This window comes from Phacochoerus africanus, chromosome 16, assembly GCF_016906955.1.
Source record: "Phacochoerus africanus isolate WHEZ1 chromosome 16, ROS_Pafr_v1, whole genome shotgun sequence".
In the NCBI taxonomy this organism is placed as follows: Eukaryota; Metazoa; Chordata; class Mammalia; order Artiodactyla; family Suidae; genus Phacochoerus; species Phacochoerus africanus.
The window spans coordinates 25,820,126-25,844,436 of record NC_062559.1 but is presented as its reverse complement, the minus strand read 5'-3'; the positions used below and the strand labels follow the sequence as shown (position 1 = coordinate 25,844,436).

Genomic DNA, 24,311 nt, shown 5'->3' with positions numbered 1-24,311 from the left:
GTTGAATTAACATTGTCTTCCTGTGGTAAGAAGGCCTGTTAAAGACACATGGCACCCAGTTGAAAGAGGACATTATTTTCTGTGTTTTCTAAATGACACACAATCACTCTATTCAGAAACCTTAAATAATAGGCTGCAGGAACACAGAAGATGTCACATTATGTCTCTTGAAAGTTTATCACTGTGATCTCTGCCTCTGTCTGGCTCCCACCCACCGATCTGTTACACAACAAATACTTATGTAAAGTTTAGTAAGTACTAGGCACTGCCCTAAGCACTTCACAAATATTAACTCATTTAATTTTCATAATATCCCCCCACTATTGGCAATAATATTACTAGGAGGTCTGAGTTTAATGCCTCACACGGGCTTTTTAGAATGACCTTGAACAAGCTCATTAGATTATCTATTGCTTGGTTGCAAAATGGAAGATAAGACTTGGCTCATAAATATCTCACAGAAATAGTGTGATCGGTTCAAGTAAATCTCCAAAGATTATTGAAAATAATGCTTTATGAGTAGGAGTTGTGTAATCCTAAAATACTGGTGGCATTAAATAATAAGCTATTGAGAGAATTGATTCTTTTTCTCATGTTAGTGAAATATATTTTCTCAAGCCTTAATTCTCATCTGTGCTGAATTAGTGTGGAATTATTCTTAGAATAAATTTTAAATCCATGACTCCCACCTCCCTCTCAGATGGCTCTCAGGCCCCAGTGCATCATTACACAATGTTAAGCCAGGTATTATTAGGTTTTATTCACTGCATTTTAAAGAAGTCATGCAAATAGACTTTTAATAAAATAGAAGGAAAAAATATTTGGTTAAACGAAGTGTCACAATGCTAATTATACATTAAAACCTCCTGAGTCTTTCTGCAGAATTTGGGATAAGGAGTGTCTGTCAAAAACTCATGTGAAGTACTCAAGTAATGAAAGAACCCAATTTATTTATTATTATTATTTTTTGTCTTCTTTGTCTTTTCTAGGGCCGCACCTGCAGCATATGGAGGTTCCCAGGCTAGGGGTCTAATTGGAGCTTAGCCACTGGCCTACGCCAGAGCCACAGCAACTCAGGATCCAAGCCTTGTCTGCGACCTACACCACAGCTCATGGCAACACCGGATCCTTAACCCACTGAGCGAGGCCAGGGATTGGACCCGAAACCACATGGTGGTTCCTAGTCAGATTCATTAACCACTGAGCTATGGTGGGAACTCCTGAAAGAACCCAATTTAAAAATCAGCCTTGTCGGGAGTTCCCGTTGTGGCGCAGTGGTTAACGAATCCGACTAGGAACCATGAGGTTGCGGGTTCGGTCCCTGCCGTTGCTCAGTGGGTTGACGATCCGGCGTTGCCGTGAGCTGTGGTGTAGGTCGCAGACGCGGCTCGGATCCCGCGTTGCTGTGGCTCTGGCGTAGGCCGGTGGCTACAGCTCCGATTCGACCCCTAGCCTGGGAACCTCCATATGCCGCGGGTGCGGCCCAAGAAATAGCAACAACAACAACGACAAAAAAAAAAAAAAATCAGCCTTGTAGCAGGGTTATAAAGAGGACAGTGTAGCCAGGCATTGGAATATTTTTAATTGACAGTAAAGACTCACGTTTTACTTAGGAACGTGGTTATTAAACATAAGCTGTGTGTAGGACACTAAAGTTGGTGTGGGTGCAGAGAGAGCATTATGACTTTTCAAGGAACTGTAGGGCAGAGGTCTATCCCAGTGGTTCTTAAACTCACATGTGCATACAGATCGCCTGGGGCTTTTGTTATTGATAAATTTGATCTGGTGAAGTCCAAGTCGGGGACTCAAAATTTTCATTTCTAACAGTTTTTCAGTATATGAAAAATATTAAAGGTCCAAGGACCATTTTTGAGTAACATGTCTTAACATAGAAGACACAGTAAAAGCAGCATGAAGGGCAAAAATAAAATGTTCTGAGAGAACAGCAAAGGATGTGACCAGTTCTGAATGGAGGGATCTAGGAAGGTGCCACAAGTGGAATACTTGGTGTAGGACAATGGTTTCTTACGAAGATTTTGGAGGGAAGAGCGTTCAACAAGATGAGCTGCAGGCTGGGCCCTACATGTCTAAAAGTGGATGGAGCTCCAGGGACCAACAACGGTTGGTGTGACTGAGAAGAAGTAGGTGCTGCTTTGAAAGAAAGGGCTAGAGGACTAGGTTGGAGCAAGGGTAAAGGCTTATCTGTTGCTTTACTGAGGAATTTGATTGGTTTTTTGGTAGAAATGATAAGATCTGTATTTTCAGAGGACGATTGTGGCTGTAAGGAGGAAGACGGATTAGTGAAGGGAAAACAATTAGAAGCAGGGTGACTAATTAGAAGATTTTGCAGAGAGGGTGAGATCTTAGATTTAAAGAATGTGAAAGGTTTTGGAAAGGTCAGGAAATATTTAAGCAATTCTAATTTAGAATGGATGGAAATTGGAAATCAATGGAAGTGGAATGGGAGACAAGTACTCCCATTATGCTTCTAGCTTGAGGGAGAGAGTGTGGCTGCACCTTTGACGGTAAGAAACCTGGAAGGATGGACAGGTCTTTGGCAGGAGTTAACAGGTTCTGATTCATACGTGGTTCAGCAGGGCATCTGTTTTAGGATGTAACTGGAAATCTGAAATGTAAGAGAGGCTGAGAAATATAAATTTGAGAGTCAGTGGCAGGAAAGCAAAGCAATGAATATACATAGAACCACCTAAGGAACTGAATTTAGAGAAATGGCATCAAATGTAAAGAGAATAGAAATTTGAGGAGCTGCATGTATCGAGGAAGGTCTCAACCCCAAATTTAATCTATTTTTTAGTCCTCTGTATTTTATGTACCATTGGAATTTTTGTTATTAGAGCATTCATCTTGTGTAGAAAGTAATTATTTTTCACCATCTGCATTGTAGTGCTGATTGGTTTTGTAATACAACATTCTTAATATAGAGTACTTGGTAAGATATGTAATTAATGTGTGTCTAGCAGCCATATACTTAATGGTCTTCGTCTTAGTTCCTGTGAAGAGTGTTTATTCTGATTTTTAAAAACCTAAAGTCCATGCTTTATCCAGAATTTTAAAGTTTTAACCTAATTCCCTTCTTTTTTGTTCCAAGATACCATCCAGGATACATTATATATAGTCATCGTGTTTCCTTGGGCTTCTCTTGATTGTGGCAGTTTCTCGGACTTTTTTTGTTTTGGATGACCTTGGCAGTCTTGAGAAGAACTGTGCACGTATTTTGATGTCCCTCAATTGGGGTATGCTTGATGTTTTTCTGATTAGACCGGAGTTAGGGATTGGGGGGCTAAGACCATAGAAGTAAAGCATCGGAGTTCCCGTCGTGGCACAGTGGTTAACGAATCCGACTAGGAACCATGAGGTTGCGGGTTCGGTCCCTGCCCTTGCTCAGTGGGTTAACGATCCGGCGTTGCCATGAGCTGTGGTGTAGGTTGCAGACTCGGCTCAGCCGGTGGCTGCAGCTCCGATTCGACCCCTAGCCTGGGAACCTCCATATGCCGTGGGAGCGGCCCAAGAAATAGCAACAACAACAACAACAACAAAGAAAGACAAAAGACAAAAAAAAAAAAAAAAAGAAGAAGTAAAGCATCATTTTCATCCTATCACATCAAGGGTAGGGACTATCCACATGACTTACCTCTGTTGATATTAACCTGGATCACCTGACTGAGGTAGTTTTCCCACTGCCAGTGGGTATTTCCCCTTTCCATGCTGGACTCTTTGGAAGGGTGTCAATGTGTGCAGCTCATGCTGAAGGACCAGGACGTTGTGTTCTGCCACCTTGAGATTGGAGTAGCTATGGAAATGAGTTGGTATTTTTCTACACTGGAGATTTGTCTCTTTCTCCTCATTTATTTAGTAATTCAATCATTTGTTTAGTGGATATTTATTTCATACCTTGTGTTGTCATCCAGTATTACATTACTTATTTTGTTGCTCAGATTGTTCCAGTTTTGATCATTGGCTTCTGTGCCCCTTTAATATACCTCCATCATTGCTTTTCTATATTTGTTCGTTAACGTCTTTGGTTCTGAGCTCTTCCTCATTTTCTTGCACTACTGTGCTCTAGACTCATCTTGTATTTTTACTGCTCCAGCCCTTGAATCAGCCATTTCTCAAAGGACTCCCTGGTTCCTTTTATTGGAGAATGGTATTAGAAACCAATATCTGAACATTAGGTGTAATCTGATTTTTAAATAGCTGCAGAGTTCATTTCTTTCAAATTCTCCTAATCAGAGGGATTCCAGGCTTTTAGAAATTTGCTAAAATGCAGTAATGAGAGTTTTCTCCCAAGCAATAGTCTCTAAACAGTAAAAGTTTACACACATATGCACACACATAAAATCAGTTATATTTCAATAGAAGACTGCAAAATGGGGCATGGAGAGCTTTAAGAAAGTCACTTAAAAAAAAAAAAACAAAAACCTGTGGAAGGAAACTGTAGCAAGCCTTCTAAAGCAAACATTTTTTTGAGTTTATTTCATAGGAATAAACTCATCTGTTTCCATTCATGCTCGTAATGAAAGGTTTCTTGAGAGCAGGAGTCTCTTAACTTTTGCCAAAGCTAAAGCATAATGTTGCTTTCTTGAGCTTGTAGGCAGATGAGAAGAATTTCAGTTGCTCACAACTCTTCACAGAAACAGCCTCCAGACCTCTCTTAGGGGCAGAAAGTGGGGAGGCATTAGGACGGGAAAGCTTTATCCCGCTTGTGGATTTGGAGCATCAAGGGAGAGAATGGTTTAGAATTTTTCTGAGGCGAAACACAAAGTTTTCATCATCAGCTCTTACAGGATAAGGAGCCAGAGGCGTAACAAGCCACAACCCATGACTAGACTCTTGGAGGAAGAAACTAGATTTAATTAGATTTTGTGACCATGTTATATAATGCGTTGAAAATCTCAAGTTCTGGTATCTCTGATATCTTTTAACGTGAATTCTGAAAATTAAAATATTCAATCCATTAAACATCTACTAAGCATCTACTATAGTCAGTGTTAGAGAGACACAGTGTGAAATGTTTGTTGTCCTTTAAAGGGACGCCACAAATAAAATTAATTAACTGTGCGTGCTACATTACCATTCTGTAGATCCAGCTTATTTAGGATACAGTTAAGGGAACTGGTTAATGCAGCTTGATTCAGGAATGGCTAATTTATATCCAAACAATCTTGTGATCGAATTAAGCATATAACCTAATTTATTATTAATAAGTTAGTAGTATATTCATGAATGTAAACCATTTACTAATTCTGGTGAAGGAAGGATACAAAGGAAGGAAAACTTTGTTATGCCATGAGAATCACATAGCTGTGAAGACAAGGGTATACAAATGCAACAGTGAAGACACGGAATAGCCTCATGTTATATTATAAAGCAGCATTATGTGTTATTTAACAATCACACATATTCATATTTCAACACTGAACAAATAGACAAAATATATATATGCTCTGTCTGATGATGATCAACGCTATGGAGAAAAATAAAGCAGGGATAAACTTGTCATTCCTTGAGAATAAACAGCATTTATAGGAATGATGCTATATCCGGATTGAATTACCAATCCAGTAGACTTTATCAATGAGGAGGTCATTGGAGAGCCAGGAAACGATTGTTTGCTTTCCATGGCAGCCTGCCTATGAGAAACGAAATAGTCTAAAGGCAGCCTCACTCCTTAGGGCAGATGCTTGATTAAAACAAAAACAGGAACAAAACCCTTTAAAAATAGCTCTTACTTTTAACACTGAGATGTTAGGTGGTTCCAGAAAAGAGAGAAGGATAAAACTACAATCAGTGCCACATTATGTCTGAATGAATAAATCTGGACCCTGATAGCTCCTTCTAAAATTGCCTGTAGAGTTTTCATGGCTTTCCAAGCCAGTGCTATGGAGGCATGATAATGAGCAATTGTATCAGCAATTTTGTTCCACAGTTTATGGGGACAATCCTGCAGATTTTTCTTGTTTTTGTAATTTTGAGACGAAGGGAACATCCACATCCTGTTTTCCTAGAACTATGCCCTGGGACCTCTCTACTTAAGGGCTTGGATTGCCTGATTTGGGAGCTAGTCCTGCTCTGGTTTCTTTGTGACAGGGAAAGAAATCCTTTTAATCATCCAGAAACCTGAGAAACTTTGAGAGATTTCTTTTCAAAAGCAGATAGAGGCCAAGTCAATATTTATAGTTCCTGAGTATGTGTGCAACTGAGAACTACCTTCTTTTACACATGAAATTTCTCTTACTTCAGTTACCAGTGGTATCACTAGTAATGTTTTAGGGTGCTCTTGCTGGGTAAAGGTCTAGGAAGACCTGAGCTATACCTGTTACAGACTTTTTTCCTCCAAGGTCCCAAAGGAAAACAGACATTGGATAGTAGTTGGGAAAAATACCAAAGCTAGATAATTCCTCTTTGTCTCAGATTCCTTTCTTATAAAGTGGGTATAATAATTGTTTCTCCCTTGAAAGACTCTTCAAAAATGTCTTTTTGGTTCTATGAAAGCAAGCGTAAAATGAGGGATATCTTATTGTACTGTCATCCAACCTTGTTAGGAAAATTATACAAACACACACACACACACACACACACACACACACACACACACACACACACACACAAAGGCAATGCTTGCCGCTCACAAAAAGACAAATATTGTCTGATGACACCACTTATATGAGGTACCCAGAGCAGTCAAATTCACAGATGGAAGGCTGGGGGAGGGGAAGCATGAGGGCTTAGGGTTTAATGGGGACAGAGCTGCAGTTTGGGAAGATGAAAAGATTTCTGGAGATAGATGGTGGTGATGGCAGCACAACAGCGTGAATGCAAATGTCCAGTTACTGCCACTAAACAGTACACTGAAGAATGGTTAAAATGGTAAATTTTGTGGTATGTATATTTTGCCACAATAAAAATTTGGGAAAAATAAAAAAAAAAATTGTTTCTATTCCATAGTACTATTGGAAATTCTGCATAAGTTGATACATATAAGACATCAAAAGCTAAGTGTGTCTGTTGCCTGCCTTTTTTTTTTTTTTGAAGGGATAATGATGTAATGATCACAGACATGGCCTCTAGAGCTGGACTTCCTGTATTCAAATTCTCTTCCTGCCGCAAACTAGATGGCTGGTCTTGGTTCAGTTATTTCATTTTTCTGTGCTTAAAAAAAATCATATTTAACAGGGTATTTTGTGGAGTAAATTAGTAATGCAAATTCTTGGAACGGTACCTGACATTCTATTAAGTGCTCTGGAACTATCTGCTGTTGACGTCATTACTACTACTGTTTCTTCTTATTCCTTATTTGTTAATGTGACTTTGGCACCCAAATCCTATTGCAGTATTCTAGAGCGCCAGGCTGAATCACTTAAAGGTCTCCTGTCCCTATTCCAGGAATACCTAAGAAGTCATTATCCAAATTGGCCAGGATCTACTTTGCCTGTTTTTTCCCCAATCAAAATCTGACTTCGGCTCTTACATTCTCATGTCAACCTTCAGAGGGCAGAAGAAACACATCAAGTTAAACCAACACCAAAAGTATTTGCCTCAATGCCTAGAAAGAGCCTACCCTGGGCCCCTTATAACTGTGACGACAGCTGAGATAGACTGAGTATGGAAAGGGTCCAGAGAGAGAGTGTGAACAAGAAAGAAATGAAGGCAGGCCCACCTATGAGTGGGAACTTCAACAACCCAGCTGAAAAGACATAAGCGAAAAAGATGGCTATAGGCCAATCTTGATTTTTTTTCCCCCTCCAAGTTCCTTAGAGAAAAAAAATGATACCAAGAGGCCATACTTCAGTCCTTGCCCACTTTTTAGCATGGCCAATAAAATGTCTTTGGAGTTGCAGTCCTTACTCAACCTTGCAGAAAAGTGTGGCTGAAGATGGAGACAAAGCATCAAGACCAACTGACCAAATATCAACTTACCTACAGTCATCTCAACAAAATCAGTTTACTGAATGAACAAGCCTAATTCATTAAAAGCTAAACGAACAGGGCATGGAACACTGACACAACAGTGTTTTACACCAGTCAGGACTGTTCACTGCTGCTAAAGCCAGAGCCCAGGTAGAATTGGGACCAGGCAAGACCATTCCGGTAAACTGCAGAAAATGTGTGGACACAGTCCTCAGCTGTCAGTGGCTACCTTAGATGATATGGACTCCAAACCTCCAAGGTTTCAAATCAAAGCTGAAATCTGGATTTTTATGTGCATTTTGCTGAGGTTGGAATTTTGGCAAATACTTACATTAAAAATAAAAGCAAAACAAACACCGTGCAGGCCCCATGCACCCCCTGGGCGGGCGTGACTGCCCCTGCATGCCTGCAATCTGCAGTCTCTGCAGTTCATCCTGGGCACTGTTCACTGAACGTGCATGCTTTTAGCTTGTTGAGCGTGGCCCCCAAAGCTTCACAGTATGTAAGAATTTGTAATCTTGTTGAGGCCCAAATTTGTATCCCCAGTGCTCCAAGGTTGACCTCTGAATGATTTATGTCACTAGTGAGTGTGCTTTGCTCTCTGCCCAGTTTCTAGATCTCAATATGGCTTTGGGGATTTTTTTAAGCCAAGCTTGAATACAGAGCACCACTCACAAAACAAATAAAGGCTTTCCTTTGAAAAAGGGCTCTGGGAATCAGGAAAGGAAGTCGACGTCTAGGTAGAAATGAAGAGAAAGTGAAAATGTCTACTTTAACTAGAAAATTTAACTAGGAAATTGAGATTTGAAAGTTTGATGTAGAATTCAGCGAGGGTAACAATAGGAATTTTGAGTGGAAAAGAATCAGCATTTTTTTCAGACCATGTTAGCAAGAATTAGGCACACAGGAGATGAAGCGATCACTTAACATTTTTGACTATACTTTACTTCATTTTAAGAGAAATTTATGTACTATAAGGTATTTTTGAAATATTAATTTTAAATTTAAAATATTAATTAAATATTTTTGAGGGATAAGTCATTACCCTTATGAATGTCAAGAAACTGATGCTTTCTAAGTTATCTTTTTAATGTTTAGATCCCTTACAGATTACTAAGGGCAGTGACTGCTTTTTTTTTTTTTTTTTGCTATTTACTTTCATTTTTAGTACAGTGTTTTTGCCCAGAGGAGGCTCTTAATAAATTGAATGCTTTGAATTATCTAAATGTGTCTCTATTTAAAACTGAAAAAATAAATAAATAAACGTGTCTCCAGTTTCCAACATTTATGGCTTGAATATATATTTTTTCCGTGTCAACTCTAGAAATTGTGTATGTGTCGTGGGTAGCAAAGGGGGTGGGGCATGCTTCAGACTTAGAGGAATATAAAACATACTCTGGGTTTAACACCCAAACAATGCAGTCCACAATTTGAAATCCCTCACCCTTTCTCTGCAATATTCTTATCTTCTTAAAATATTTTGTTGCGTGTATTTTGGCAGGAAGTTTCTTCTAGGGTTTTAGTATTTCCTGGACTGGAAGTAATATTGAATGGAAACAGTCTCTATTTTCCTTTTTAAATCCCTATCAAAAGGTTTTGGCTGAAGACGCCAGGTGCACATTTAAAGTATTTGAATTATTGTGGAGTATAGGGTTTTGGCTACAGGAATCTGTAGTTTCCTTCAAAGTCAGGAAGGACAGCATAGGGACAGCATGGGACAACTTGACACCTAAGTCCTGATGGATGTTGCCTGGATGAGATTTTTTTCCCCAAATTGTCAGCATCATTCCTCCGTATTCCTTTGAACTGTTGTGCTATCTTCCAGCGTCTTGGGATAGACCGAGTACATGGAGAAGCTCTAAGATGAGAGCTTAGATGTTAACTGAGTTCAGTTGTCTGGATCCTTTCTTTTGGCAGGGAGGTTTCCCTTCTAGCAGCAGGACGACCGCAGAGGGACCAGTGGCTTGAACAGCACTGGGCTTGTCAAATGGAAAAGGACTTGGATTAGTGGAGCGAGCAATTTCATTCCCAATTGTCAGAGATCACTCTGCCTCGTCAGCTTTTTTCCCCTATGTAGCTCTTCTTTGAAAGCGTTATGCTCTTCAGTGAGAAATTCTAGGAAATTTTTAAAAGGCAGAATTTGGAGACATTGGTTATTTTCTAGCTTTTTAGGAGCCACTAAGGCTTGATGCAGGAGATGACATGTGAGGTCTGGCATAAATAGTAACTCGAAGGAACTTTTATCTTAGGATTGATCAAAGAAAGATGCTATGTGTACAGAAACTGCTTAATTTTTTAAACTGGATTTTCATCCAGAATGGGGAAGGTTTCCCAAGTAGTACCAATTTTGAAATATATTACTTAGTGTACTTTTTCTGGGTTTCTTGGTTGGTTTGGTTTTTATTGAGATACTGATTTCAATATTGTCCCTGAAGTAATGTGTTTAGTACCCTATCATTGGCTAGTTATTCATTCATTCAGTTAACAAATATTTCTAAAGCGCCAATTATATGCAAGGCATGATGATAGAAATTTATTTAAATAAATAAAAAATAAGGGACGATAAACCCATATATCCATATACATGTTAATTTTTAAATGTTCGAGTATTATGCAAGAATGTATTCTTCTGGGATTATTTTGGCAAGTACCTGTTATTTATTGGCAGAGAACTTTGTTTTTGGTGAAATAGCTGAAATATCATTTGCTTTAATACATGTTATGCTCTGTATCTTAAACTCAGCTCTGCTCTGTATAACTAGAAAACAAATTCTTTTTTAGACAAAGCCTATCTTAAATTTTTCTTTGAATTTTATTTTCTACCTTTCACACCTTTTTTTGTAGGAAATCTTATAAATATATTTTAAAAATACTGAAAAAAATATTGAAAAGGATTTTTTGATATTTATAAGTAATGGTAATGCAGAGACCCACAACAAAATATTTGGTGTTTTGACTTTTTATCGTTAGTTGATTTTACAGCTTTCTCTTAACTCTTAAAAGACTTTGTAATCTTTCCTCTCAATATCCAGTTCAGACTTTATAAAAATTAGTGACTTGAACTATTCTAGTTTTAGTGTTTTAAAGGAATTTTATGACACAACTCCAGATAATTGACTTTTCCCCAGGATGCAATATTAAAATGTTAGTTCTGTTTGATTAGAAAAGTTGAATTTTAGTTACATCAAATATTGACTTTTGGAGTTCCCGTCATGGCTCAGTGGTTAACGAATCTAACTAGGAACCATGAGGTTGCAGGTTCAATCCTGGCCTTGTTCAGTGGGTTAATGATCCAGCATTGCCGTGAGCTGTGGTGTGGTTCGCAGACATGGCTCAGATCCCACGTTGCTGTGGCTCTGGTGTAGGCTGGTGGCCACAGCTCTGATTAGACCCCTAGCCTGGGAACCTCCGTATGCTGCGGGTGTAGCTCTAAAAAGACAAAAAAAAAGAAAAAAAAAAGAAAAAAAAGAAAAGACAAAAAAAAGAAAAAATATACATTGACTTTTAATTATATCCAGGATCATTGTTACTTGTGTTTTAGGATTTAAATAATTATATTCCTTAATCCAAAGAAGTAAGTGGTGCCTTTAAAAATCCGATACAAATTTTTTTTTCTTTCCTATTCTCTTTTGCCATTAGGTGGTTTGGACTCTTGGAATCTGCTCATTTGCCTGTCCTCTAGGAAAGCTGGTGGGAAACCCTGCATATCCAAGGAAGACATGTGCCAGTTAGGTTTACATCAAAAGGTAAATGTTCTTTTTCAAAATGTGCTCAGATTTTATCAACCCTGTGGATATTCCCACTAGTATTTCCTCATCTATAATGTGAAAAAGAAGTCTTAAAAAACTGGAGCCATTGAATCTTTGGAGAAAGTTTCAATGGCCAGGCCTTAGACACTTTACCATAAAGTGTTTTGTTTGATAGGATCCCCTTCAACCTCAGCTGCTACCAGTAAGGATCCAGTTTATCTAATGGACCTGAAAGCTGATCTAGAAGTATATAGCCTGTGGAATGTTGCTTACCCTGGCCCCGTGTTCTTTCAAAATAGTAGAAGATTTTGTTTTCTAGACCCTTGTTTTGACTTTCTCAAACTTAAATTGATATCCTAAATTATAACAACATTTATACAGTTTTTTAAATAAACTTTTAAAATTGACATCCAGTATTTACTATTATGTGTACACTTTAATGCTTTTAGAAAAAATAACTAAAAATTATCAAATGCCTACAATATGCTAGTCGCTGTGCTAGAAAATGTGCATATGCCCTATTTTTGGTAACTTTAACAAATCTGTGAGAAAAATGTCAAAACCGATAGCTATCTTTCAGCAGTAAAATAAGACTGTAGTAGCTATCCTGGACATTTGGTATTTCTGCAATGGACAGCTGTGATCACTCCTTCCTCCTTCTGATTCTTTCTTCCCTGGGCTCTTGGGCTGAGCACATTCTTTTGGTTCTGCTAGTACCTGTTTGGCCATCCTTTCTGAGTTCTTCAGGACCACCTTTCCTCTGTCCATTCTTTATTTTTTTTTCCAATGATTTTTATTTTTTCCATTATGGTTGGTTTACAGTGATCTGTTAATTTTCTACTGTACAGCAAAGTGACCCCGTCACCCACACATATATACATTCTTTTTCTCACATTATCCTCCATCATGCTCCATTACAAGTGACTAGATATAGTTGCCAATGCTATACAGCAGGGTCCCATTGCTTATTCATTCCAAATGCAATAGTTTGCATCTTTTAACCCCAGATTCCCAGTCCATCCCACTCCCTCCTCTTTCTCCTTGGCAACCACAAGTCTCTTCTGCAAGTCCATGAGTTTCTTTTCTGTGGAAAGGTTTATTTGTGCCATATATTAAATTCCAGATATAAGTGATATCATATGGTATTTGTCTTTCTCTTTCTGACTTCCTTCACTTAGTATGAGAGTCTCTAGTTCCATCCATGTTGCTGCCAATGGCATTATTTTGTTCTTTTTTTTTTTTATGGCTGAGTAGTATTTGTCCATTCTTTAAATGCTCCTGTTCCCTAACACCCTTCCCAAAGTTTTAACTACCGTATGTAGTTGATGACTCTCAAATCTAGTCTAAAGTCCAAAGTACTCTCCTAGGCTTCAGGCTCGCACGTAATACTGCCTGCTGACTATCTCCACTTAGATGTTACCCCGTCACCCAATACTCAGCCTGGAGAAGATGAATTCCTTATTTTCCCTGGCAAATTCACTTCTGCGCTTGCATTTAGAAGCCCTGCAGAATTGTTCTGCTGGTCATAAGAATGATTAACTACTCTGTCACTTGCTAAGATGGAAATCTGGCCTTCACCTTTGAGTCCTGCCTCTCCCTTGTCATCTGCATTCAGTCAATCACAAATACTAAGGAATTTAACTTCTAAATTCTCAAATATCTTAACCCACCTTCCATACTTACTGCCTTTATTCTGGTCAGATAGTCACCAAATCCAGCCAGGACAATTGCTGAATCCTCCTCGCTGATTTCTCTGAAACAAGTGTTTTGACCCTGAAACCCATCCTGACCACAGTTGTCGGAGGGAAAACTAGAAAATGCTGAATTAACCTGGTTACTCCTGTGCTTAAAAGCTTGCACGGCTTCCCATCCACTGCAGGGTGAAGTCGGCAATATTTGCTGTGTGTATCACTCAAGCTCCCAGCAGGAAACAAATGCCATACTCAAAAGGATTTAACTGAAGAGAAACTAATGAAAAAGCTATTTACAGAGCTTTGGGGAGGATAAGAGAAACAAAAAAAGATTAGAGGTGCCCAGGGACCAGCAACATCATAGGATTTTACCACCCTCTGTCTGAGGAAGTGTTTGTAGAAGGCATGGTATAGCGAAACCTAGTAAGAACCAGAGCCAAGAAAGAGGAGTCGGAGGAGAGGAGCTATAAACAGTGGACTGTAGCCATTGCCAAGTCATAGCACTGCAGAGAGGAAGCCAGGAAGATAAAACTTACCTTTTTCTACTCTCACCTTCTAACCTCTTGCCAAGGCCTCCTGTTGGGTACCATTCTAAGGGCTTTCATATTTGTTTATATCCATGTTTTACATATAAGGAGACTGAAGCACAGAGAGATTAGGAAGATGCCTTAAGTCCTCTTAGCTAATAAATGATGCACCTCACATTTAAACTGACTTCAAATTCTGTTTTCTTAACCAAATCACTGTAGAACTTTTCTAAATAAATACTTAGCCACTGCACTTAGAGCCCATTCTAATGAATATTCTTAAAGCACCCACAAATTCTAAATAATACATGTTAGATAACTGTCAACACTGGAGCATAAGTAATTTGAAATTTTATGAACCATGATTTATTTATGTAAACATAAATATTCAAAACAAAAGTTGCTTCATGGAGTTCCCATCATGGCTCAGTGGAAACGAATCCGACTAGGAACCATGAGGCTGTGGGTTCGATCCCTGGACTCGCTCAGTGGGTTAAGGATCCAGCATTGCCATGAGCTGTGGTGTAGGTCACAGACGCGGCTCGGGTCTGGCGTTGCTGTGGCTCTGGCGTAGGCCGGCAGATGTAGCTCCCTCTGATCTGACCCCTAGCCTGGGAACCTCCATATGCCAGGGGTGTGGCCCTAAAAAGGCAAAAAATAAAATAAAATAAAGGTTGCTTCAAATTTGTCAGGGATGTTGGAGGATTGTCGGTGACCTTAGAATGAACAAAGAAAGGGCACCTTCTTAAATTAGGCTTACTAACCACTTCAGAGCTTTGGAATTTAAGTGCTTAAAGAAAATGATCGTTAAACCTGTTACAGACGATGAGTGGTCTGGAGTCTCTCTAGGGAGGAGGGTAACAGGAATTTAAAACTGTACTGGTCCATGTGATGTTGAAAGTGAACTGAGGTCCACTGTTTGGGGTGAGTGGGGTACTGTCTCACCTCTAACAGACAGGCCCTGGTGATTTAAGAGCAGAGTGAATCATTTCTAGTTCTGAATGTGTATAGGATTAGCAGTCCCTAAATCTAGGATGCTGTTTTTAGTTCTTAGAGTGCTGAGAACTCCCGAGATGCCTCTTATTTTAAAGCATATGTGGACGTTTTCAGGTGACTATGTTGGAGTGATAATTGTACGTGAGAGACATAGGGGAATGGAAGACATTTTTTCTTTAATTAGTTGGTTCTCTTCTTGCCATGAATTCTCTTCCTAATGGATGATACTGAACGGCTTTAAGAGAAGATCTGACTTTTGGTAAAACCAAAGCTAGGACCATCTGTACAGGTCTAATGAAGAAAAAGAGCAGTTCCCTTAGATACAATGTGATGTGTGTGTCACTCATTATCAAGTAAAAATAATCAAAGGCATTTTAACTGGGATTAGCTGACTTTTATATGAGTGAGCAAAGTGGTTGTCCCTGGGTGCTTTCTTACGCTGTGTAAATAGCCCAGATTCAAACATCTGTTCTCTTTAATGAGTTAATAGCGTTCCTGTAGTTTCATGATTTTTTTTTATTTATAAGCACTTTGTGAATGTTTATAATTCATATTATACTTTTACTAATGAAATGTCTCAAAATAATGATTTTTTTTTTTACTTTTCCTTTGATAAAACAATTTTGATGCAGATTGACACAGACTAGGATTGCAGAAGGTGCTTTGGAATTGAAGTCTGTTTAAATGCACATTTCCTTTCTCCCAGTTTGATCTTAGAAACATTCCAGAGCTCAAATGTCATTATCATTTTTTATATTAATTACAGTCTTTTTTCAAAAATAGGAAAGGTTTTGTGCCAAGAAAAACAGCAGTCAGTGTAAAACATGCATGCACACACGCACACATGCAAAGTTCAAGCCCAGCATAAAATCAGTATACATTAAAAATGACTATTTGGGTGGTAATGATGTATCAATATTGATTCATCAGTTGTAACCGATGTACCAATCTGGGGCAGGGGTGTTGATGGTGGGGGAGCCTGTGCACTGGGGACAGTGGGTAATTGGGAAGTCTCTATACCTTCCTCTCAATTTTGCAGTGAACCTAAAACTACCTAAAAAATTAAACCCTGTTAAAAAATAATTATTGCAGTATTAAGCTGGAGAAGCTCCTCATGTAAAAGTCAGCTAATCCCAGTTAAAATGCCTTTGATTATTTTTTACTTGATAATGATGCAAATCATACATTTTATGATGTACATAAAAATAAGAATAAAAAGTGCCAGAATATTGAAGAACATTATTAGGTTTAACAATTAAGAAGTTAAAATATGTGTAATAAAGTTGATTGACCACAGCTGTAGAACGCATGGCCTTGTACGCGCTCACTTCTGTGTGCCAAGTTATTTAGTTTCACTGCTTAGTTTGGTGCTCAGTTCCAGAGTAGAAAGGAGACAGCGTTTCTAGCGTCACATGTCACCATGGTCATGTCATCTTCTTCGACTCTGTGAATTCCAAAGATAGGTTAGGTTTTGGAGGAAAGAGGAGGGGAAGAGGTCATTCATTGGGTGGGGATGGGAACGTGAGAGCGGTTGCTTCCCTTGGCTTGGCTCTTGAAGCAAGCACATTGGTTTTTGAAGCAAGCACATTGTTGACCTTGAGTCTGTTCATCTTTCTGACCCAAGGTCTCATGTGAAAAGACATCTCACTGATATGACACAGTAACTACCCTTCGATCTGAAATCTGTGCAAGCAGTACTCTGTGTTTACAGTATCTACACATACTCTTCTGGCCCATTACTTCGGTTACTGGCTACTCATTTTGCAAGTGCTCTACTCTTCCTTTCCGTTTGTAGAGGTCAGGACAGCCCCGGGCATCTGCAGGGGCAGCACGTTTGCTCTGAGCCCTTCAGGAAGTGGGAGAAAGGCGTTCCCATTGTGGCTCAGCGGTTAACGAACCCGACTAGGATCCATGAGGATGCCTGTTAGGTCCCTGGCCTCGCTCACTGGGTTAAGGATCCGGCGTTGCCCTGAGCTGTGGGGTAGGTCGCTGATGCGGCGTGGATCCCACATCGCTGTGGCTGGGGCATAGGCCAGCAGCTGTAACTCCAGTTCAACCCCTCGTTCGGGAACTTCCATATGAAGCAAGTATGGCCTTAAAAAAGCAAAAAAAAAAAAAAAGAAGTGAGCTAAGGTTTTAAAAAGGACCTGTGTCAGTACATAGCCTTTACCACTCCCCATCTAAGGCTAGTTCTCTTTCTTGGCCTGTCTATTGTTAAAGATTCTATTTAGTCAATAGCAACGGAGTGATTTTTGCCTTAAGTGTGGGAAAATGGTTCAAATTTATTGACATTTAAAATATTTCACAGTCTAATTTAGAAAGGGTCTTTGTGCGTTAACAGTAAGGGCAAACCTCCCAAACCTTTGTAATGGGTTCCTCATACCTTTGCAGTGCTCAGTCCCCTCCCTCCAGCAGTCTGAGAAATTCCGAATTGGAAACTTCAGGACTTTATGAAGCCCTTCTTTTTTTCCTGCCTTTAGACTCTGAACTTTCTCAGTTTTGAATTTGAGAAATGTAGACATCCCTAAAATCTAAAATGTACTACGCTTATATCCTTGTCTCCATCCCCAGATTCAAAAGAATGTATTCAGCTGAAGCCTGGGCTTTATCACGCATGCTCTGGGCTGAAGTTTACAGTTTGCCGAATAAACAGAGTGAACAAGATTGCAAGGGTTAGAAACCTTTTTAATCGATGAACTGTTTCAAAGCACTTGAAATGCATCATTTTTTTAGAAACTGTAACTTATGATGGAGTTACTGAATTGATCAAAGCTTAGGGCAGAAATGGAACTTGGAGACCACAGGCTCTATTTTTTCATTTACTTTTATTTTTAAATTTTTTTAGTTAAGAAAAAATTTACCTCCACCCACAGCACGCAGAGGTTCCTAAGCTAGGGATCGAACTCCTGCCACAGCAATGACTTGAGCCACAGCCGTGACAACACTGGATACTTAGCTTGCTGGGCTACCAGCGAACTCTAAAGGCTCTATTTTTCAAATGGAGAAATTGAAAAAGAGAAGTAGGAGTTCCCATCGTGGCGCAGTGGTTAACGAATCCGACTAGGAACCATGAGGTTGCGGGTTCGGTCCCTGCCCTTGCTCAGTGGGTTAACGATCCGGCGTTGCCGTGAGCTGTGGTGTAGGTTGCAGACGCGGCTCGGATCCCGCGTTGCTGTGGCTCTGGCGTAGGCCGGTGGCTGCAGCTCCGATTCAACCCCTAGCCTGGGAACCTCCATATGCCGCGAGATCGGCCCAAGAAATAGCAACAAAACAACAACAACAACAACAACAACAACAGCAACAACAACAAAAAAAGACCAAAAAAAAAAGAAAAAGAGAAGTAAAGTGATGTGCTCAAGGTCACGTATCAGAAGTGAAACGACAACCCGTGTTTCTGGTTCCCTCTCTTTCCTCCAGCTGCAGCCGAATTATTTTTATCCAGTTAAGCCGGCAGGCTACAGTAAAGAAAATCTAATACATTATTAGTGTAGAGTGAATTATTTAGAACGTAATGAATAATTGCCCGAAAATGAATCTGATTTTGAAGCTAATTACCCTGATCTCTTTCTGTTGTTTTTATCAAAGCATTACCATATTTGGCATTATTTGGGGGATTTCGCTGAGAATAGCTAGTTAATCTGTAAATTCAGAAGAGAAGGAGAGAAGTAAGATTGTTTGTATCTTTTCTTTATACATTAAAATATATGTTTGAATGTATGACAACATTTATGACGCTTTCTAAGAAGAGATTTTTGTTAAAATAGAGTTCTGTGGTGACTGGGTTTTACATTTGGAAGCAATAACACCTTTCGGTATGAAGTGAAAACTATAAATGCTAACAGGTTTAGCATGGAATTACCACTAGATGTCTGTGATTCAGATCACTGAGGGCCTTTGGAACTTTGGGGTTTAGTTGACCTTGAGGTATGTTACGTGCTATTTTTTTGCCAAAGCAAAATTTGCAGCTATCAAGTTAGTTGTGTTGCTCTATTTGCTGTTATGACACACATTAGTCTCTCTTTTTTTCCCCTAGCAAATATTGTGACTTTGAAATACATCAAAGTTTTAAAAAAAGCACTCCCAAATATTTTGCAGATTTCTAAGGGCAAGTTTTTCTTTTATGTTGTCGAATAAACTGCTTTATTACTTTGGATTTGAACGTTGACCTACAGAGATTTGAAGGTAAGGGGTAAATGGTGTCAAGGGTGCTTCACATCTGTAGCCTGTGGGCTGTTGTTTTGTTTTGTTTTGCTTTAGCATTTATGAATGCCTAACTCACTAGAATCTTTTTCAATCCTTTCAGGTAAACATAGTACCAGAAATACAGCATCAGCTTTGCAGAAAAGAAGGATTATGTCAAATAATTAGAAGATTTCCAGGTAGGTGGTTTTTCTTTTACTCCTTTATGCTTAAATCTGTGAGATATGTATGCTTCCTCAGCAGACACCAGCAAAGGAGATCTCAGATCAGCATGCTTAGCTCTTTTGTTTATCAATTCCATGATCACAAATCTTCTAGAATCTAGGTTTTGTCAATGGGAAGACCTTGTTGAAAAGAAATAACATGTAACATTGATAGTCTTTTTTTTTTTTTTAGTTTTTGCCTTCTCACTTTCTAGACGACTATTCCTTTTCTTCCCGGGTATTTGTCTTCAAAATAATTGCTGCTTTGTTTTATCAGCAATTATTATAGGATGTCTCAATTTTTTAAAAAATGTGTTTCTTTATAATTAACCGATTCCAATCTTAACAAATTGGTTTCTTTTTTTCTGAAATTTTCTGTTTCTCTCGACAACTTTAGAAATTTGGGACAAAAATTACCATCTCGCTTCCTCAGAGATTCCCAGAGGGGAAAGAAAACATCAGATGGCATATGAGTTCATATGATTGCATAGACGAAATTATAGCCTACTCTAAAACACATCAGTGAAAGGGTTCCTCAGATTTCTAGTTTAAAACCCACTCAATGTTTAACAGCTTATGCCCCTAGAAAGTATTTCACTACATAATTAAAATATAGACCCACATAATTTTAATTATGTTTTTTAAAAAATTAGTTTCTGTCTGAGTTGAATAAGACAATTTATATTTGAACCCATCTGCTTTTCCATGGAGTTTCTGCTTCTGGTCCAAATAGTAACCCCATCGGCCTGTCCTTTTATAAAGAGTACGGTCTTCTACTGTCATTTACCAAGGGTCAAAGTAAAATAAACCTAAACCAGCAATTAAACTTTCAATTTAAGATACTTGTTTAAAATAAATAATAGCTATATAAATTTCATCCTGCACTTACTGTTCTACATGACAGTCCTAACACCATAATCCCTTTGGTTTGTTTTCGTGAACTTTAGCGGCATAGTTTCTTTATTTTTTGTGAATAGTAACGTTTTTGTGAGAAGCAGGTAAAATAATTATTTCCATCAATACATCATTAATAAGTGTCTTGAAATCCTTAAGATAAGGCAATTGGAGAAATATTGGTTTACATTTTGAGCAGAGCTGGCATATAGTTAAAGTATGTTTTTCTTTGTTGCTGTTTACGTTTCAAAATTGTGGACTCAGACCGTTGTTTTTTAGCGTTAGAGTTAAGAGAATAGAAGGGTAAGAATGAAAGCCTGTTTATAGCCAGAATGGATTACCAGTTTTAAAAAATACCCCAAACAACTCTTATCTAAGTTTATATTTGGCTTCTGTAAAATTAAAAAGTTTTTTTCTGTTTCCTTTAAACTCCTTTTATCCTCAAACATTTATAAGTTCTAGATATAAGGTAGTCCTTGCCCTGCTCTGACTAGTTTAACTTCCTTTTTTTCCTCTGTGACTAACAAGATAGTTTCACAGAATATACAGCTTTTTAAATGGAATTATTTCTCCTGTAATGTTATCTTTCTGTAGCTGAAGATAATTTTCTTAGATGTATAGCTTTAAAGGAATATGTCTACAGCATTGTTTTCTGAAATAAGCTCTATAAACAATAACTTGTGTTGTAGACTTTTGCTATGAATATACAGTATGTATATAAACTCAGTATTCACAAGATTAAAAACATGTCATTTGTTGTAAATACTGAATATTTAATATTGAATACTGATTAGAAGTCATCATACCAGTACCTAAATATAATTTAAAAGGTAAAGTACTGTTGGAATTCCCTGGTGGCTTAATGGTTAAGGATCTGGTATCGTCATTGCTGTGGCTCCGGTCACTGCTGTGGCATGTGGGTTCGATCCCTGGCCCAGGAACTCCCACATGCTTTGGGCGTGGCCAAAAAAAGGTAAAGTACTATTTAAAAAGATAAGATAGTAAAAGTAAACATAACATCATATACTTTAGCCATTTTATTTAAAGCTGAAGTGGCCCATGCTCTTTTGAGCTGTGTTTCATTTAGAGATAGGCAAAACACAGATTTCTGAAACCAGAGATTTTTAACACCACCACCTGTTAGCTGTGTGACTTAAGTTCAGGGTGTTGTTGATTTTTGTTTCTTTAGTCTCTAAATTGAGGATAGTGAGATCCATTTAATTTTGGAAATAAAGTCTGTTCTACAGGTATGTATTATGTGTGTATAATTTAATTTGAAAAGCATATTATTGTACATTACACTAATACATAGTGCTCAAAAAATGGTAACTGGATCATCCTAGATTTGAAGTCAGGCAACAGGCCTTTCAATATTTTCTCTCTTGATTATTACTACAATTTTATGATTTTACAATTTTATGTCAACGGTCTGCAATTTCACCTACTTCCAAGCTCACAAGTAAGGCTGCCATGGTTTTACAGGAGCTGGTAGACGACATGAGACTCCCGGTTCAAAGACAAACGACTTTATTATTCAGAGCAATAGCAGGAGACAGATTATCAGCATTTGCACTGGTTCACTGGATCCCAGGGCATTGTGCAGAGGGCTAGGTAACACTTAGATACTTAGTAGTTTGCATTTCAAGAGAGAAACTCTGAGCTTAGGGAGTTTGAATGTTTGCAGTGGGCAGTGAGCACGTCTGCCCTTTGCCCCAAAGAGAGACATTATTTTTGTTATACTGGACAAAACTTTCTCTTTGCTCTGGAGTGAGACACCATCTCTATCTTTCAAGGCTATCTTTCAAAAAATAGTTCAAAACAGATTGTCAGTGCCTCTGCTTGCAAGCAGTGCAAAAATGTGAAGGATGCACAGAGAAGTGTCTTCCCAGTTGCTGCAGAGAATACCTGACAAATTCTGGTTCAGGAGCTTGATCAATGTATAATTCGGAGCAAGATTTAAAGCCTGGTTGTGCTTCAGTTTTTCCCTCCATAAAAATACACTTGACGATGATTTATAATGCTGACATTCCATGATTCCATCATGCCTTTTTCCCATACAGACCTGCTGTCCCAGGCTTTATCTTGAGCAGGAGGGCGAGAAGGGGACTCTAAGAAAGGAGAGATGATCATCCTGGGCAATTAGATGGGACTCTGCAAGGGTGGCAGGACAGACAGAATTTGGACCAGATGCAGAGGAGCATTTGAGTACGTCTTGTAAGGCTGACACAGGCTGTTCCGTACAATAGCCACACAGTATACCTGCCGTCAGACTTGTGAGTCACGTGGAAAGGCACAAATCCATGGAATTTCTCCTGGCTAGCACAAAGGTTTTTTTATCTTGCCATTTAATGCTTTGCTTTTTTGGGGAAAATTTTTCATAATTCTTTCATTGGCCTAAACCTTTTGCTAATGGTTTTTTTTTTTTTTTCTTATTTGAACTATAAGTACAAAACAAAATATCAGGGAACTGTTTTACTTGGGTCATGAGTTGTTGTTTTTATTCTTTTTTATGCCATCCAAGAAGCCCTAGTTAGGAGTATGCCAAAATTGTGGCTATTACTCATTCTTTCTAGTAGTTTTATCTTAGTTCTGAGCACTGGGTTTCAAGTGAAGTTTGAAATGTACCCAGATTTGTACTGAAAGGTAGCATTTTGAACATTTTAGGACCTATAGCCTCATCTTTTTATTTTTATTTATTTATTTATTATTATTATTTTTTTTAAGGCCACACCCGTGGTATATGGAGGTTCTGAGGCTAGGGGTTGCATCTTTTCAATAACATGTGAGTACATGAAGAAGGAAAATGATAAATAAAATTTAGACCTTTCATTGTCTAAACAAGACTATACTTTTAAAAATAATAGATAACATAAAACACAAAATGTATCTTTAAGGTAATGTGAATTGAGCTCATTTTTAAATATTGACCAATACTGATTATTTATCCCACATGGAACTAATGATTGTGTTTAATATTTCAGGTCTAAAAATTCCTGTTTATTATATGAATCTGTAAAATACTGTTAAGGAATCAGGTAGCCAAGCTTAAATTTAAACAAAGCAACCTAGTAATCATCAATGCTTAATACCATCTGAGGATTTTTATTGATTTCATTTTTTCCTCTCCTCTGCTGTAAGGAACGTTCTCTTTCAAATAACAGTGTGAGAAATGGGATACCCAGTATTGGAGGAAACTGGGAACTTATCTCTCTGTGGCAATCAGGCAAACTTTCAGGGATGGCCAGAGTTTGCTTATTCTCTGTGCGTTCAGATGCCGACACCCCCTTATATGTCCTCTCAATGCCCCTTCGTGCCTCTGTCTTTCCCAAAACTGCCACCTCAGTCCCACACTTGATCATATCCTTTGTGCAAAACATTCTTTCCCTAAGTAAAAATCTCATCTCTTTGGTATGGCTGACTTTAGCTAGGTGAGAGCAGAAAGTAAGCTGATGGAACTAATGCAGACCAAATTACATCCTCACCCCAGTCATAAGCCTCTTAGATGTATTTGCATTTTTATAAAAAGCAGTTTCCAATCCCAGTGAATTTCTAATTGATAGAATTTCTGGAAGTGCATTCCAATTCCCATTCAGTTCATCAGCAAGCTGTGCCTCCCACAGCGTTTTTCTCCATCTCTACCAGGACCAGTCTTGTCCAAGTCCACGTGACCTCATACCCGTCCCACTTCTTTTCTTACCCTTGAATAATCCAGTCCATTACGGAGACGGTGGCCAGAGTGATCTTTTCCTCCGTCCCTTACATCTGAAACAGAAATACAACTCATTGATGAGCCTGCCCACAGCAGTCTGTCTCAGGACTAAACAGTGAGGCCCAGGTAACCAGCTCTCCGATGCTCTGACTTGAGCGAGGGATAGATTTTATCTAGACCAAAAGCCACTCCCCCAAATGTTTCCAAGGGCCTGGTGTGTGACAACAAACATTCATAGCAATTTCAGAAGCTCGAAAGGTCAAAGAGCCTGCACATTTTCAGTATTTGGCTTGCATCAAATTTATAGACTCATTAACATAAGCCACGTGGGCTCCAAGAAGAGAAGAGTTGAAGACACAGGAAGGTACAAGGCAGAACCATGTGGCATCACCCAAACATACCTCGGCCCCTCA

At 38.7% G+C, this 24,311-nt stretch overlaps 1 protein-coding gene across 4 annotated transcripts in view; it reads left to right on the top strand.

Moving 5' to 3' along the window:
• Positions 1-24,311, top strand: part of CPED1 (cadherin like and PC-esterase domain containing 1) — a 281,780-nt gene that overhangs the window by 42,000 nt on the left and 215,469 nt on the right. For all 4 annotated transcript variants that reach the window (XM_047763880.1, XM_047763881.1, XM_047763879.1 and 1 more), the window contains 2 exons: positions 11,569-11,675; positions 19,196-19,271. In XM_047763880.1, the coding sequence (XP_047619836.1) occupies positions 11,569-11,675; positions 19,196-19,271 (183 nt within the window). The remainder of the gene's footprint in view (positions 1-11,568; positions 11,676-19,195; positions 19,272-24,311) is intronic.